The sequence below is a fragment of the Mchenga conophoros genome, linkage group LG14 (assembly GCF_057382185.1).
Source record: "Mchenga conophoros isolate Kocher_MC1m ecotype Shallow Benthic linkage group LG14, M_conophoros_male_GT1.1, whole genome shotgun sequence".
NCBI classification, from domain to species: Eukaryota; Metazoa; Chordata; class Actinopteri; order Cichliformes; family Cichlidae; genus Mchenga; species Mchenga conophoros.
The window spans coordinates 1,625,653-1,643,561 of NC_140539.1; the positions used below are offsets into that span (position 1 = coordinate 1,625,653).

General features: G+C 43.8%; 1 protein-coding gene across 4 annotated transcripts in view; it reads right to left on the reverse strand.

Moving 5' to 3' along the window:
- The window catches only part of snx19b (sorting nexin 19b), a 50,238-nt gene that overhangs the window by 6,962 nt on the left and 25,367 nt on the right, over nt 1-17,909 (reverse strand). For all 4 annotated transcript variants that reach the window (XM_085244682.1, XM_085244684.1, XM_085244681.1 and 1 more), the window contains exons 12-13: nt 2,944-3,128; nt 2,738-2,825 (exon numbers count right to left, since the gene is read on the reverse strand). In XM_085244682.1, coding sequence (XP_085100808.1) covers nt 2,738-2,825; nt 2,944-3,128 — 273 coding nt within the window. The remainder of the gene's footprint in view (nt 1-2,737; nt 2,826-2,943; nt 3,129-17,909) is intronic.

Below are 17,909 nucleotides of genomic sequence, written 5' to 3' on the forward strand. Positions count from 1 at the left end.
CCAGGTTGTGTGGAGGTGCGTGTGAGCTTATTAGGGTTTATAGACTCTTACTGCTGGAAAAATATAAGTAAACAATAATACACTTTTAAAAAGAAAAGAAAATGCTTTGATTTTGTCAGATTAGTTTTGGGTATTACTGGAATTTTCTTCTTCTCTCTGATTCAAAATCTCTCTGGACTTTATCAGCAGCAGAAAAGCCCAAAAACGATTGAATCTAATTATGAATTTACTTTTCTTTACCAAACAAACAAAGCAAAGAATTGCAGCCAGTTTGTGGAAACACACTTTTGGTGACTGGCTTTTCAAAAATAAAAATCTATCACCGCCCTGACTTACTCTGACACAGCGGTGCTTTGAGATGAATGTTATCATAAGCATCCTATCATAACAATGCTAGCATAGCCACATTTAGCACACTACATATTTACAAAGTACATCATCTCAGCTTGAAGTGTCAGAATGCCAGGAGCTACAAGAGAAGCGGGATAAAATGTCAGTTTATGAGGTTTTTGGTCAGAGCTAGAGAAATGTCTGCTACAGCACTGACACACATCTACTGTCAAACCTGCTGGGAGCTGAAGGAAGGGAAGGTTTTAACGTTTCCTGGTAATCCATCTGAACATATTGTGTAAGGTCATCACACCTCAATCTCATGCTGCTAGTTTGCTAAAGACTAAATAAGTGTTAACTAGTATGTCACACTTACTGTTTGTCCATTTCTATTTTTACTTAACTAAACGGCAACACTAACGGGCACGAGTGGAAGTGAATCAAATTACAGCAAAGTCTCAAATGTCTGCAAGCAGCAGAAGTTAATAATATGAGACATGTGGATAAAAGTCCCAGGGGTCTTCCCATAACAATAAAACAATACACCTGATTTAAATTTGGATGATTTCCTCGACATGTCCAGATACCTTCCAGTATGACTGCTGTTTATGAGACCGCTCCCTGCGGGCTCATAAACAGCATAAAGATAGCAGCTTTCAATTTAAAGGTCCACTGATTCCACACCGAAACTGGAAGGTCGCTGTTCTGACTGTGGAACAATAAATGATCTGGAAGGGGGCAAGAGCAGCTAGTTACCACCTGCAGTGAGTAAAGCTAACCCAGTCACGGTTATATCATCTTCATTTACAGATATGCCAGTTGGTTTGGTGACATATAAAAGAAGAGTCAGTGTGGAGATGTGGCTTTGTTAGAAACAGTACACACTACGGCTGCCACAAATTATTATTTTGATAGTCGACTAATCAGATCATCATCCACTGGACGTAAAACGTCCAGCTGACTGCACCAGCAGCATCTGCTCTTATATAACTATCATTAGCTTACAGCTGGAAGTGTTTAAGCTGCTCACTAAAAATAAAAACAGATGATAGTTTATTAACTTTTAATAAACTCCTTGCTATCTAAAATATAACAGGACACTGGAGTAAACTCTCGACCGTCTCACACTTCTGATGATCAGCTGTCTGCTGACGTTTATTCAGCTGTGTGAAAACTTTAATCTCAGCCAAACCGATTTACCCAGGAACAAATAAAACACTGAAAAAGCCAAACAACAACATTTTTAAGTTATCTGAGTGACTCGTATATCATGTTTAACCTGAGTAGCCAAAGAACACAAGGGGTCAGAAAATGATGTGCAGAGAGTTCGCTGTTCTCATCAGCTCTAGTGACCCTTGACCTCCCGGTCGGCTATAGAGCTGGTGGGTACCAGACGTCTATGAAAACGTCCGAGCACTTTGCAAACGTGATGTGTTGATAAACTAAGCAGATATTCAAAGTTTGCAAAGCTACATTCTCACCTGAAAATATCTTAAAAGTTTATTTTTGGCCCAGAAACATAAACAAGAGTAATATTAAGACTAAGTAGCTGCCGCCATTGTTGGAAACTGGAACTGGCCCTGAAGGGCGAGGGCTATACTGAAACTTATGACGTCTTTATCACAACATGCTGACGATTAACCAGAATGAAACAAAACTGGATGAAGTCTTTGGCTTCGACACGCTGTAAAAACGTGTGATTTGAACATATGCAGTTTGTGATTTGACAAAACTTTATGGCAGCATTGAGACATCGTACGGCACTGCATTAAAAAAAAAAAAAGGTATTGTAGTATTGTACTGATCTCTCCACAACCTTTCATGATATTTTATACTGGATATGTTTACTTTTCAATATCAACTTTAACCTTGTGGAGTAAGAGTGAAGCTCAAACACTTAGCTGACCATGCCCTCCAAGGCCGAGTATAATGCTGTGAAGCCGAAGACAAGAAGTGATTCCCTGGTTGGGTCACTCAGCAACAACTGCAATCGCGCGATTGTGATAACTGGAATGCACATTTCACAGCGCTGTGGAAATCTAAAATCAGGAACGGGCCAAACTCTTTTTTACTCCACTCTGCAGTCTAAATCACCTCGAGCTGTTACTGACATCTTCAGACAAAAGTTATATCTTGAAAACTGTGGACGCTCGAATGCACACAAAAAGACAAAAAGCTAAAAGGGAGCTGTTACAGGTTGTGCTGATTCTACCGTTCATATGGCGTCCCACAGAAAATAGATCATTTTGTTTATTAATGAAGGAAATCAAATAAAAACTGAGCATGACAACAGGAAGCAGAATCTGATGTAAGAACCATATTTTGTATAATTTTATGATGAATCCTTTCTGAGAAGAAGAGGTGCGTCTGATGGCAGACAGGCTCGCTACAAAGTGGGTATATTGACCTGTTGATGTGGGGGTCCTGAAAAGAGTCCAGAGCAGTCTGCCAGCTGAGTCTGTACTTCTCTGAGCCCAACACATCTGAGACCAGATCTAGACACAGAAAAAAGATTGAGATGTAAAAACAACTCAAACTGACTGAATAAGAGCAAATACTGTAACAGGAACGACGCCGATTCAAGGATCGCGCCATAACGAGCGTGAGACGTACCTGGTACGAGTCTCATCAGACAGCGTAAAGCTTGTTGTTTGGTGTCATCCTTTTGCTGCTGGCTGCGTTCAAACACCGGGGCAGTTGGCAAAGCTCCACCGGGCCACACAGCCTCCTGGATGACCTGCAGGTACACCACCCAGTACCTGGTACATGTGAGGTTGGACACACTCACATCGAGCCATCTGAAATGAATAGAAATAAAACACAAAGAGCTTTCGGTTAATAGAAACAGTGTGACAGTGTTCACTGTCCCCATGTTAGTGTGTTGGTCCTGAACTGGAGCAACATACAGGTTTGCAAGCGCACATCCACCACCTGCTGCCTCTCAGTGACTAAAGTACACCACCAGCCAAAGGTTTGCATACACCTCATCTGATGGTTTTTCTTTATTGTTACTACTTTCTACATTGTAGATACAAACTGAAGACATCAAATATATGAAGATATATGGAGTTATGTATTAATGGTGTTGGGACCATCAGGTTGGTGCACAGCTGACAGCCTCGTTTGGCAACTGTTAGTAGTATTTATTTATTGTCATTGTCAAGAACAATGAAATTGCGTTTGGGGCTTCCATACAACCCAAAAAAAAGAAGAAAATAATAAATACCCCTTAAAACCCAAGTGTACATATTTAACCCAGTGTGACTCCAATGCAATAAGACAATCCTTAGCAATAATGTTCGTAGAAATTCAGACAAAGACCTGAGAAACATGACAAAATACAACAATGCAACCCATTCAATATTATTGTACTGTGAGATATGATATCAGATATGATAGTTATCTATTTAAGAAAGAGGGGGGGGGGGGGGGGGCAGGAGGGGGAAGAGAATAAAGATATGATGCACCAATGCAGACCAGTTCATTGCTATTAAGAAGTTGGATATGGTTATTGTCCGTGAGAGGGGGGCAGAGAGTTCAGGAGCCTCACAGCCTGTGGATACAGGCTGTTGGCCAGTCTGGATGTTCTGGCCTGTATAGACCTGTACCTTCTCCCTGAGGGCAGCAGATGGAAAAGGTGGCGCGCAGGGTGATGTTGGTCCCGCAGGATACTGTGCACCCTCCTCAGACAGCGAGTGGGGAAGATATTACTGATCTCTGGCAGACTTGTTCCAATAATTCTGCCAGCTTCTTTCACCACCCGCTGGAGTGCTTGCTGATCGGCCTTGGTGCAGCTGGGGAACCACACTAGAAATCCATACGTCAGAACGCTGCTGATGGCACAGTTGTAGAAGTTCAACATCAGAGATCTGGGAATGTGTGCGCTCCGCAGTCTCCTCAGGTAGTAGAGGCGCTGTTGGGCCTTCCGTGCAACTGAGGTGATATGGTTGCCCCAGGACAGGTCCTCGGTCACAGTTACCCCCAAGAATTTAAAACTGCTCACCCTCTCCACCGCCTCACTGCCAATGAAGAGAGGCAGATGGTTGTTATGACCCCTCTTCCGGAAATCTACAATGATCTCCTTGGTCTTTTTGGTGTTTAAGACCAAGTTATTGTCGTGGCACCATGACTCTAGTTGTTGCACCTCTGTCCTATAGTTTGTCTCATCGTTGTTGGATATAAGTCCGAGCACTGTAGTGTCATCTGCAAACTTAACAATGAGATTGGACGCGCAGGAGGAAATACAGTCATGGGTGAAGAGAGTGTATAGCAGAGGGCTCAGAACACACCCCTGAGGGGCACCGGTGTTGACCACAAGGGTGGAAGAGGTGTTCTTACCCACTCTGACACTCTGTCTACGGTTAGTGAGGAAGTCCACAATCCAGTTGCACAGAGAGGAGTTAAGTCCCAGTTGGTGGAGTTTGGGACGGAGTTTGTATGGCCGGATGGTATTAAAAGCCGAGCTGTAGTCTACAAAGAGGAGCCATGCATAGGTGTTCCTGTGTTCCAAGTGCTTCAGTAATGTGTGCAGCACTGTGGCGATCGCATCCTCGGTTGACCGGTTCTCCCTGTATGCAAACTGGTGCGAGTCCAGGGATGGTGGAAAAGCAGCTCTGATGTGTTTAATGACCAGTCTCTCCAGGCATTTGGCGGGAATGGGGGTGAGTGCCACAGGTCTGAAATCGTTCAGACATGTGACATTTGACTGTTTTGGGATGGGAACGATGGTTGCTGCTTTGAAACAGGATGGTACCAGTGAACAGGACAACGAGGTGTTATATATAGAGGTGAAGACGTCCGCCAGGTCCGCAGCACAGTCTTTTAGCACCCGGCCCAGCACTCCATCCGGCCCGGCCGCCTTCCTGGTGTTAATGCTCCGGAACACACGCCTCAGCTCATGAGTGCTCAGGACCGGAGCAGGGTCGGTTGAGGGGAGAGGGGACAGGACAGGGTCGGTGTTCTCCCTATCAAAACGGGCATAAAAGAGATTTAGATCCTCAGCCAGAGTAGAACTGTCGGCTGAGGGTGATGGGTGTTCTTCTTTTGTAGTCCGTGATAGCCCTGATGCCCTCCCAGACCTGCCTTGGGTTTGTGTTGTTCTCAAACCTGGCCTCGATACGCCTCCTGTGCTGCTGCTTGGCAGTCTTGATGCCTCTTCTCAGGTTGGCCCTGGCAGCACTGTATGCCTCCTGGTCCCCGGATTTGAAAGCGTTGTTCCTTGTTCGAATAAGTTGTTGAACTCCGTGTGTCATCCAGGGTGGATTATTAGGGAACACACGGAATCGTTTCCAAGTTGTTACATTGTCCACACAGAAACAGATGTAGTCCAAGACAGTGGAGGTGTAACTGTCCAATGCGACACGATTGTCAGTGTCCTGCACCTTGAATACATCCCAGTCTGTGCAGTGGAAACAGTCCTGAAGCATCGGAATAGCATCCTGCGGCCATGTTCTCACGGTTTTGGTTGTAATCCCAGTGCTCTTGATCTTTTGTGTGTATATTGGGTGTAGCAGAAGGGAGAGATGGTCTGACAGACCCAGGTGGGGATAAGCCTGGGCTCTGTTAGAGTTCATATTATAGCAAACAGCTGAATAAAGGGAAACAACAGCCCATCATTACTTTAAGAACTGAAGGTCAGTCAGTCAGAAAATTGCTAAAACGTTGAATGTGTCCCCAAGTGCAGTCGCATCAAGCACTGCGATGAAACTGGCTCACATGAGGACGCCCAGGAAAGGAAGTGCGAGAGTCCCTCTGCTGCTGAGCCTCAGAAATCGTTAGCAGCAGCTCAGATCAGAGCCCAGATAGATGCTGCACAGAGCTCCAGCAGCAGACACATCTCTGCATGTTCAGAGCAGACTGTGTGAATCAGGCCTTTACGGTCAAACAGCTGCTGAGAAACCACGACTGAGGAAAAGCAACAAGCAGACATGTTTGGACTAAGAAACACAAGGAGTGGACATTAGACCATCTGTGCTTTGGTCTGATGGGTCCAGATCTGAGATCTTTGGCTCCACCTGCCGTGTCTTTGTGCAGAAAAGGTGAACGATGGTCTCTACATGCATGGTTCCCACCGTGAAGCATGGAGGAGGCGGCGTGATGGTGTGGGGGGGCTTTGCTGGTTTCACAGTTGGTGATTTATTCCAAACTGAAGGCACACTGAACCAGCATGGCCACCACAGCATCCTGAAGCCACATGCCATCCCATCATTTATTTTCCAACAGCACAAGGACCCCAAACACACCTCCAGGCTGTGTGAGGCCTCTGTGACCAAGAAGGAGAGTGATGGAGGCCTGGCCTCCACAGCCACCTGACCTGAACCCAGTGGAGCTGGTTTGGGATGAGATGGAGCGCAGAGTGAAGGCAAAAGGACCAACAAACGCTCAGCATCTCTGAACTCCTTCAAGACTGTTGGAAACCATTTCAGGAGACGACCTCATGAAGCTCATGGAGAGAAGGCCAAGAGTGAGCGAAGCAGGAGTCAAAGCAGAAGAATGTAAAATATCAAACATGTTTTGAGTTGTTTCACACTTTTGTGTTTACTACATACTTCCACGTGTGTTCATTCATAGTTTTGATGCCTTCAGTGAGAATCTACAATGCAAACTGTAAAAGAACCCACCCACCACTTTAATCACACTCTAGATCTTGTTTTAACATATGGCATAGAAACTGAACATTTAACAGTGTTTCCTGAAAACCCTCTCCTGTCTGATCATTTCCTGATAACATTTACATTTACAATAATTGATTACACAGCAGTGGAGAGTAGACTTTATCACAGTAGATGTCTTTCTGAAAGCGCTGTAACTCAGTTTAAGAATATAATCCACCCACTGTTATCATCTTCAATGCCCTGTACCATAGGTGTCAAACTCTGGCCCGCGGGCCAGCCTAATTACATTTGGCCCGCGAAGCCATACCAAATTACTATTAGAGCTGGCCTACTGGTATTATACAGCTAATATATATATTGTTTTGTATTAAGCTTTGCTTGTTCCATATTCAGTTTTCCAGCAAAACTTATTTGAGTCCATAAGAAAAGATTCATTCTTATATCTGGAGGAAGATTTTTTTTTCAATAAATATTAATGTTAGCCCGCGACTTTGTTCCAGTTTTGAATTTTGGCTGTGTATTTGAGTTTGACACCCCTGCCCTGTACCAACACAGAGCAGAGCAGCTATCTGAACGCTACCCCAACAGAGGTCGATTATCTTGTTAATAATTTCACCTCCTCACTACGTACGACTCTGGATACTGTAGCTCCTGTGAAAACTAAGGTCTCTAATCAGAAGTACCTGACTCCGTGGTATAATTCTCAAACACGTACCCTAAAGCAGATGACTCGTAACCTGGAGAGGAAATGGCGTGTCACAAATTTAGAGGATCATCATTTAGCCTGGAGAAATAGTTTGCTGCTTTATAAGAAAGCCCTCCGCAAAGCCAGAACATCTTACTATTCATCACTGATTGAAGAAAATAAGAACAACCCCAGGTTTCTCTTCAGCTCTGTAGCCAGGCTGACAAAAAGTCAGAGCTCTTTTGAGCCAACCATCCCTTTAACGTTAACTAGTAATGACTTCATGAACTTCTTCACAAATAAAATTTTTATCATTAGAGAAAAAATTACCAGTAATCATCCCACAGATGTAATATTATCTACAGCTACTCTTAGTACCATTGATGTTAAGTTAGACTCTTTTTCTCCAATTGATCTTTCTGAGTTAACTTCAATAATTACTTCCTCCAAACCATCAACGTGTCTTTTAGACCCCATTCCTACAAAACTGCTCAAAGAAGTCCTGCCATTAATTAATGCTTCGATCTTAAATATGATCAACCTATCTCTAATGATCGGCTATGTACCACAGGCCTTCAAGCTGGCTGTAGTTAAACCTTTACTCAAAAAGCATCTCTAGACCCAGCAGTCTTAGCTAATTATAGGCCAATCTCCAACCTTCCTTTCATATCAAACATCCTTGAAAGAGTAGCTGTCAAACAGCTAACAGATCATCTGCAGAGGTTTATTTGAAGAGTTTCAGTCAGGTTTCAGAGCTCATCACAGCACAGAAACAGCTTTAGTGAAGGTTACAAATGATCTTCTTATGGCCTCTGACAGTGGACTCATCTCTGTGCTTGTCCTGCTAGACCTCAGTGCAGCGTTCGATACTGTCGACCATAATATCCTATTAGAGCGATTAGAACATGCTGTAGGTATTACAGGTGCTGCGCTGCAGTGGTTTGTATCATATCTATCTAATAGACTCCAGTTTGTGCATGTAAATGGAGAGTCCTCTTCACACACTGAGGTTAATTATGGAGTTCCACAGGGTTCAGTGCTAGGACCAATTCTGTTTACATTATACATGCTTCCCTTAGGCAGCATCATTAGAAGACATAGCATACATTTACACTGCTATGCAGATGACACCCAGCTCTATCTGTCCATGAAGCCAGATAACACACACCAATGAGTTAAACTGCAGGAATGTCTTAAAGACATAAAGACCTGGATGGCCGCTAACTTTCTGCTTCTTAATTCAGATCAAACTGAGGTTATTGTACTCGGCCCTGAAAATCTTAGAAATATGGTATCTAACCAGATTCTTACTCTGGATGGCATTACCTTGGCCTCCAGTAACGCTGTGAGGAACCTTGGAGTCATTTTTGACCAGGACATGTCCTTCAAAGCACATGTTAAACAAATATGCAAGACTGCTTCTTCCATTTGCGCAACATCTCTAAAGTTAGAAATATCCTGTCTCAGAGTGACGCTGAAAAACTAGTTCATGCATTTATTACTTCCAGGCTGGACGACTGTAATTCATTATTATCAGGAAGTCCTAAAAACTCCCTGAAAAGCCTTCAGCTGATCCAAAATGCTGCAGCAAGAGTCCTGACAGGGACTAGAAAGAGAGAGCATATTTCTCCTGTTTTGGCTTCCTGTTAAATCCAGAATTGAATTCAAAATCCTGCTCCTCACATACAAGGTCTTAAATAATCAGGCCCCATCTGATCTTAATGACCTTGTAGTACCATATCACCCTATTAGAGCACTTCGCTCTCGCTCTGCAGGCCTACTTGTTGTTCCTAGAGTATTTAAAAGTAGAATGGGAGGCAGAGCCTTCAGTTTTCAGGCCCCTCTTCTGTGGAACCAGCTTCCAGTTTGGATTCGGGAGACAGACACTATCTCTACTTTTAAGATTAGGCTTCAAACTTTCCTTTTTGCTAAAGCATATAGTTAGGGCTGGACCAGGTGACCCTGAATCCTCCCTTAGTTATGCTGCAATAGACGTAGGCTGCCGGGGGATTCCCATGATGCATTGAGTTTTTCCTTTCCAGTCACCTTTCTCACTCACTATGTGTTAACAGACCTCTCTGCACTGAATCACATCTGTTATTAACCTCTGTCTCTCTTCCACAGCATGTCTTTATCCTGTCTTCCTTCTCTCACCCCAACCAATCACAGCAGATGGCCCCGCCCCTCCCTGAGCCTGGTTCTGCTGGAGGTTTCTTCCTGTTAAAAGGGAGTTTTTCCTTCCCACTGTTGCCAAAGTGCTTGCTCATAGGGGGTCATATGATTGTTGGGTTTTTCTCTGTATCTATGAAGCGCCCTGAGGAGACTTATGTTGTGATTTGGCGCTATATAAATAAAATTGAATTGAATTGAATTCAAAGAGTCATGAAATCAAGAAAAACCATTAAATGAGAAGCTGTGTCCAAACCTTTGACTGGTGCACGTGGAACCAGAACAGCTGGAAATGTAGGCTTGTTTTAATTCCCTTTACATTTTCCACATTGTCCCACAGGTGATAACGACAATGATATGACTCTGGACAGGTTGCCAATCTCAGAGCCAGCCCTTTACATTCACACCTTTGGAGCCACTTAGAGTCAGAAATAACCCTCAGATGGTAAAAGTCCAGAACTTTGTTGCTGTGACTGCACCACTGTGGTATCCCAAATCCCAGATTAATATATCAATGATGATTTTTAACATTTGCCCCAACTACATAAACATGCATCTAACTTCAAGGCCAAATACCAACAGTTGGTTAACCTCCTGACTTCATCAGTTCAATGTTCTGTGACCTCGTCTTCATGCCTGACCTCCCTAATGCTGAAGATCATATCCTCCAACCAGCCAATCCTTTTAAATATAACCAATGCCTAATTGCATTCCCACGCAGATTTGAAGCTCTTTAGGTCATCAGAATAGCCTGGCATAGTCTTGCACTGACAGGTCTCAAACTGATCCCATTTCCCTAAAGCCTTTCACATTACGGCTGCATTTAAGGTCTTGTGATGATTAGATTCAACGGGCTGCGTTTAGCTGGGAGATTCTGACCTCTTTCATTCTGACCTGACCTCTTTAAGACCAAGATTTACCATCAGAGTGGAAACACCATCAGTCACCACCCAGACTCGATGGAGAGGTTATTTAAAGCCAAAGTAAAAGCTAAACACAACATCACAGCGTAGGGCGGATGCCACTGAATGTCCATGTGATAGCTGAGGTTGGAGTAGACAGGTGAAGTTGGATAGCTGAGGTTTAATGAGGTTTAAGTCCTCCTTCACTTGCATTTCAGTTACTACTAAGAATTCCAGGGAACTAACTGTTTGTCCAAACAGACGCTGTTATGCAACATTTATTCTGAACCTCACAGCTGTGGAAGAAAAGAAAACAGGAATGAGGCCCAAGCACCACAGTGCAGAGCAGCACAGAAACAACGGATGGACGCTGTGCCAGGCATCATGATTTACTCTAATGTCTCGCTGTTTTAAGCCACCAAAAAACATCTCACGAATAACTGTAAAGGGAAAAAAAGCTTCCAACAAGACTCAAGTTACGTCTGTAAGAACTTCAGTTAACTTTGACAGGCCATCAAGTTGCAAACAAAAATGCTAAAACTGCAAATAAATAAGTAAAATATCTTTTGGTATTTTAGGAAATATGTTGTTTCAGTGTTTCTAAGAGTGAAGAACTTTAATTCACAGAAACAACCCAAAGCACTTAATCTAATTCACCACTGAGTCATATACAACAGCACAGAGCCTAAGCACCACATCTGCAGAGGCTGGAGTCCATCACAGCTGACAGCACCCAGGCTGCAGACTGTATAAAGCTCTTGAGTTTAAACAGCACATCGTATCAAGATAAACTGATGAAAGCTGTTATAGTATACACTGAGGGGCACAAGAGACTAGGAGAGTGCACAACATGGATTAGAGGTCTCCAAGTTCTGATGGGAGACGCCACCAAAAGTGGATGAGAACAACTGGGCTGAGGTCCTGTGGGACTTGTCCTGCTGGCCAACCAGCCAGACACAGTGGTGGACGATAGCTCGAATAGATGTGTCATTCCCAGCAGACAGTAACATCAGCAAGAAGGAGCACACAAAGGAAGTACCAGGGGGTGAAGGAACAACTGGAGCAGATGTGGGAGGCAAAGTCCAAAGTGGTAAGAGAGCACTGTGAGCTGTGACCCAAACCCGGACAGCTGGCTGCAGCAGATCCAGGCTTTGTCCAGAAGGCCTCTGGCAGGCGACCTGAGGCTCGAGGAACACCACCACCAGGGGGTGACATATTTTATATTCTTTATACACATCCCCCCTTAATTGTATTAAGTCGAACATAATCAACATCTATCAGTGTCAAATTGTCTGTTTTAATACATTTTGAGAATAGCTGGCTGAAATCTGGAAGTCATGGACATCCCCACAGAGAGGCTTTCTCCTCTGTGAAGCTGCAGATGCTTTCAGTCACCAGCAGCAGAATGAATCAGTGAATGATGTTTTCCAAGGGAACCATGAGGCTGAAAAGGTCTGGTTGCTGAAAAATGTGAATTTATTTCAAACACTTGGAATCCAGTGAACACTTTCAACGTACAGTGCAAAAATTCAACACAGGTAATGTAAGCTTAGCCTAGTCCCCAATAACAGAGGGAGGCTGGTTAAAGCTCAGCAAGCGAACACTGATATTCACATAATTAAGACACAACTACAATAAATCACACTTATGAATGCAAAGGGGAAGTCCTACAGTTCCTGACAGATAAATACAGGAACAGCCTGGAGCATGTAATTCATGCCGTGATTTCATGCTGTCGTGCTGTGGTTACTGCACACTTGTAGGAGAAATGTATTTATCACTCCTTTAAGGGCCTGCCATGCTAAAGTGGACGAGCTACAGTAATTGAACACATTTACAGTAAGAGGAAGCAGCGTTTTAAAGCTCGTGCTGTCTGAGGTTTGAGGTAAGAATAAACTGTATCCTCATATAAAAGTTTAGTTTGAATTGCTTGCTGGTCGAGGCAAACGGACTTTTTGTGTTCTTTTTACAAACCAGCATCAAGCTGGAAACATGGCTGGTTCTCATGTTCTGTGACCTCGCTCCACCGAAGAAAGTTCAGCTGTTTAAATTGTGCTCAAATTCTTCCAGACTTTGAAGCAGAGATGCAGCAAATACAGGGAGTGCAGAATTATTAGGCAAATGAGTATTTTGTCCACATCATCCTCTTCATGCATGTTGTCTTACTCCAAGCTGTATAGGCTCGAAAGCCTACTACCAATTAAGCATATTAGGTGATGTGCATCTCTGTAATGAGAAGGGGTGTGGTCTAATGACATCAACACCCTATATCAGGTGTGCATAATTATTAGGCAACGTCCTTTCCTTTGGCAAAATGGGTCAAAAGAAGGACTTGACAGGCTCAAAAATAGTGAGATATCTTTTTTTTTTTTTTTTTTTTTTTTTTTTTTTTTTTTTTTTTTTTTTTTTTTTTAAATGACATCAGAAACAGCAGTATGCGACATTACGTGATGGCAGAGCTTCAGTTCATCCTTTGTCATTTTTTTTTTTTTTTTTTTTTTTTTTTTTTTTTTTTTTTTTTTTTTTTTTAATAAATAGGACAGGGGGAATGAATGAGAGAGAGAGGGGGAGAGAAAGAAAGAAAACCCAAGGGGAGAAGAGACGGTGAGAAGGGGGGGGAAGAGAGACAAAAAAAAAAAAAAAAAAAACTCCTGGGTCACCTGTATGGAGAAAAAACAAACAAACAAACAAACAAACAAACAAACAGAGGAGACAGCAAACAACAAAGAGCAACATAATAATAGAGAAAACAAAGCACCATCACAATAAACTAGCTAGTCATAGATATCAGTATTTACTAAGTAATAAACGATATTGTGCAGCACGCAAGATAGACAGCGCACAGTGTGCTTTGAGGCAGCAGCCAAGAAAGCTTTAGTCCGCGTCTGTGAATACCCATGTGTGCATACCTGTGTGGATCAGCATGCTTGCATTCCAAAGGTTTCTCCATGTAATGATCTGCTAGGGAGTGTGGGGGGGCCACAGCCCCATCCTCCAGGGTGTGAAGCGGGTATGGAGGAGATCAAAACTCCAGACATCCAGAGGCCCCCAGAACACAAGAGACCATGGAAGACCAACAGAGGGGCAGCCGCGCCACTGTTCCAGTAAGAGCTGAGGAGAGTCCCAGATGAGGGCTCACTCAGCAGCCGCGGAGCAGAAGCCAGGGGGGGTTGCAGTGACGCGCCCGTGAGCTCCGCCGGCCCCCAGCTGCGCCTGAGTGACCGAGCCCTAGGCCGAGAGGCCGGGGGCACCCCACCTCCAAAGGGGCCCGAGCGAGCCCCAGGCCCCAGGCCCCGACAAGCGGCCGCCAAGGAGTGAGCCGGTGTGTACCCGGACGCCCACCCCCAGACACAAAGAACCACCAACACACCGACACCTGAGGGAGTCCGCCACCGGCAGGGGAAGTGGTGGTGGGTGGAGATAGGCCTCCAAACCTTGGAGGGCCTGAGGTGTCCCCAGAGAGGTGGCGTCTGATACCCAACCTGACATATAGACACAGACATACAGGCACACACAGACACAAACATCCATTCCCACCCTCATGCTCTCATATGCACTCACTCCACACTCAACCAACGTGGAGACAGACATAAAGAGACGCTGTACACACAATCACACTCCCCAAGCGTACTCTACAAACCGGGTCTAGGTACCCTTGCCCCTGGAGGGGGGAATTGCACCCAGACCCAGGTGGTGTTACCCTTTTCCCTGCGGTGGGGAGAGGCAGACCACCCCGACTCCGCAGCAGCAGGGAGGAGGGCCAAGAAATATCTCAAGACTGGTTTTTCTAAGGTTTTATGGACTGATGAAATGAGAGTGAGTCTTGATGGGCCAGATGGATGGGCCCGTGGCTGGATTGGTAAAGGGCAGAGAGCTCCAGTCCGACTCAGACGCCAGCAAGGTGGAGGTGGAGTACTGGTTTGGGCTGGTATCATCAAAGATGAGCTTGTGGGGCCTTTTCGGGTTGAGGATGGAGTCAAGCTCAACTCCCAGTCCTACTGCCAGTTTCTGGAAGACACCTTCTTCAAGCAGTGGTACAGGAAGAAGTCTGCATCCTTCAAGAAAAACATGATTTTCATGCAGGACAATGCTCCATCACACGCGTCCAAGTACTCCACAGCGTGGCTGCAAGAAAGGGTATAAAAGAAGAAAAACTAATGACATGGCCTCCTTGTTCACCTGATCTGAACCCCATTGAGAACCTGTGGTCCATCATCAAATGTGAGATTTACAAGGAGGGAAAACAGTACACCTCTCTGAACAGTGTCTGGGAGGCTGTGGTTGCTGCTGCACGCAATGTTGATGGTGAACAGATCAAAACACTGACAGAATCCATGGATGGCAGGCTTTTGAGTGTCCTTGCAAAGAAAGGTGGCTATATTGGTCGCTGATTTGTTTTTGTTTTTGAATGTCAGAAATGTATATTTGTGAATGTGGAGATGTTATATTGGTTTCACTGGTAAAAATAAATAATTGAAATGGGTATATATTTGTTTTTTGTTAAGTTGCCTAATAATTATGCACAGTAATAGTCACCTGCACACACAGATATCCCCCTAAAATAGCTAAAACTAAAAACAAACTAAAAACTACTTCCAAAAACATTCAGCTTTGATATTAATGAGTTTTTTGGGTTCATTGAGAACATGGTTGTTGTTCAATAATAACATTATTCCTCAAAAATACAACTTGCCTAATAATTCTGCACTCCCTGTAAAATGTGCCTCTTTTTCCAGTTTCAGATTTATCTAAAATCTTACCTTCTGATCTACTATGGTTTATAACTTTTGTCCATTTTCTAGAACAAAAAAAGCTAAATTCTGACTGAACCTGAATTGCAGTGTTTACTGCAGCACACACATCACTGCATCCTGTAAGTTTACAGCTTCTTTGTGTACTTCAAACTGAACTGAGCAAACCATGCTGGAGGTAATACAGCTGACACAGTGATTTTAACTGAAATGACAGAAGCATAAACATTTACTGGCAGAGCTATGAAACTGAAGAAAGTGAGGATGTTAAACTCTCTGAGTAACACAGCAAACAGGTCAGGTGTGAGACCTCTGACCTCTTTGTGTATGAGACTTTGAAGTACACCTTCATCAATGGGGTAATGCATGTAGAGGTGCATGGTTGTAAGTAATAATGCAGCACTCTATGTAGCAGCTGTTGTTTTTAGGGCAATAGCTCCAAAGAAAAAAAATCCACATGTTGATTTTTTCAGTGCTTTTGAAAACTGAGCATCAGATAGTAAAGGCAGTAAAATGACTCTGTGTTCAAACATCTAATCTTCTGTTTTCTCTGCAATCAGTTCATGCTAACAGCATCCAGCTGCAACAGCACTAAGGTCAGTACAACACGCACACGGCCTCCTGCTTGTATTTGTATGAACTCAACAGAGGTTAGGGCCTCACAGATACATGAAGCTACAGAAATGGACAGTGACAAGGATTTGTTTAGCTTTAACAATAATGCATTCGGTAAGCTTCCTCCAGCCAGAGTGAAGGGGGAGTTCACTTTCTACAGACACTGCAACACATCCTTACTGGAACACAGCCCAGTCTAACCCACAGACTGGAAAAGCAAACAGCTGAGCCGTATGAGTGAGGACAAGCCGATGTTAATTTTGACAAGTGAAAGAGACGATGAATGACTCGTGTGCAGGCTGGCTCAGAGGCTGAGGGGCAGCTTCTTCTCAGACCTCAGCACACTGTTTTTCAGGCCTATTGTATTTAATGAGTGTGTGTTGGCTTGGTTTAGGGTAGCGTGTCTAATTTGTCCCAAACACAGATAATAGCTACAACTAATATTTGATGAGGCTGAAACTAATTTTCATTTCTCTGACACAGTTTTAGTTTTGTAGTCGAGCGTTACCAGGATCCATATTTACATCTTTCCAACTTTGAGCTCACCTCATTAAGAACTGTTATTTCTATAAACCATGAAGCAGAATTGTATTCATATAGCACCAAATCACAACAACAGCTGTCTCAACCCCGACCATCCAACGATGCTCTGTGAGCAAGCACTCAGTGACAGTGAGAAGGAAGAACTCCCTTTTGACAGGAAGAAACCAAATGAGAACCAGACATCAGACTCAGGGAGGGCCAACCATGTTCTGGGTCTGAGGGAAGGGAGACGGGACGAGCGACGGGCTTTGGACGAGCCGGAGTTGGAAACATAACTATGACATTAGTTACAGTTACATTTGTCTCTCAAGTTCTGTCACCGCTGCTGTGACATTTTTATTTTATTTAAATTGAGAGTCAGTCACTACAATCCTGTATTACTACCACATTATTACTGTGGTGATGCACGCTGAACAACAATGCAGGTGAATAATCGTTAAAGGCTGATTCTGTTCATCAGGTGACCTCTTCAGTCTCAGCTGACTGCAGGTTTCCAACAAACAGGACGGTTACACAATGACTGAAACGTCATTAATATGCAAACTGTCATGATCCCTGATCAATAACCATGAGTCCCATTCACACAGAGTGGGGGAATGGCTGCAATCACAGCGTTGTAAGGTGGTGACAGATGGACCCTCAGGCTGCCTCCTCCATCGCTACGTCCACATGAACAGAATCAACCTTTTGGGATGTGGTGATGCATGTTTTCCAAAACTTTATACAGGATGTGACTACTTAACAATTAGACAACAAGCAAACATCTAGGCTGGTAATATTAAAACTCCAGTGATTCCACCAGACAGCACGGTGCTGCAGAGATCAGCACGGTCGCCTCACAGTAAGAAATTATTAGCCATGCATGAAGTTTTGAACCAAAACTGGGTCCCACACAGTGTCTGCACAATACAGTGATTTATGAACATGTGTTCCTTGTCAGGCAAAGAGCATTAAACAAACATTAAACAGCATAAAAACAATAACAGGGCTGCCCTCATTTCTTAACAAATAATAAAGAAAGTCCTTTTCTACACGCAGACTGTAGGACAGGTCTCAGAGGACCTTTGCCCAAATGAGGGCAAATAAAAATGGTTCAGTGTGTGTGAAACTTCAAAAACATAGTGCCCTAGTTGGCATCACACTGTAGTTTGAATGAAGCTGCAGCATTAGGTCCAGAAGCCAAAGTTAACTTCAGACACGTTGCAGATGACCTGCATAAAACATTCCAAGTTTCCAGCCTGCTAATCAGATACGATCAATATAACGATGTGACAATGTTTGAAGTGCTAGGAAAGAATAA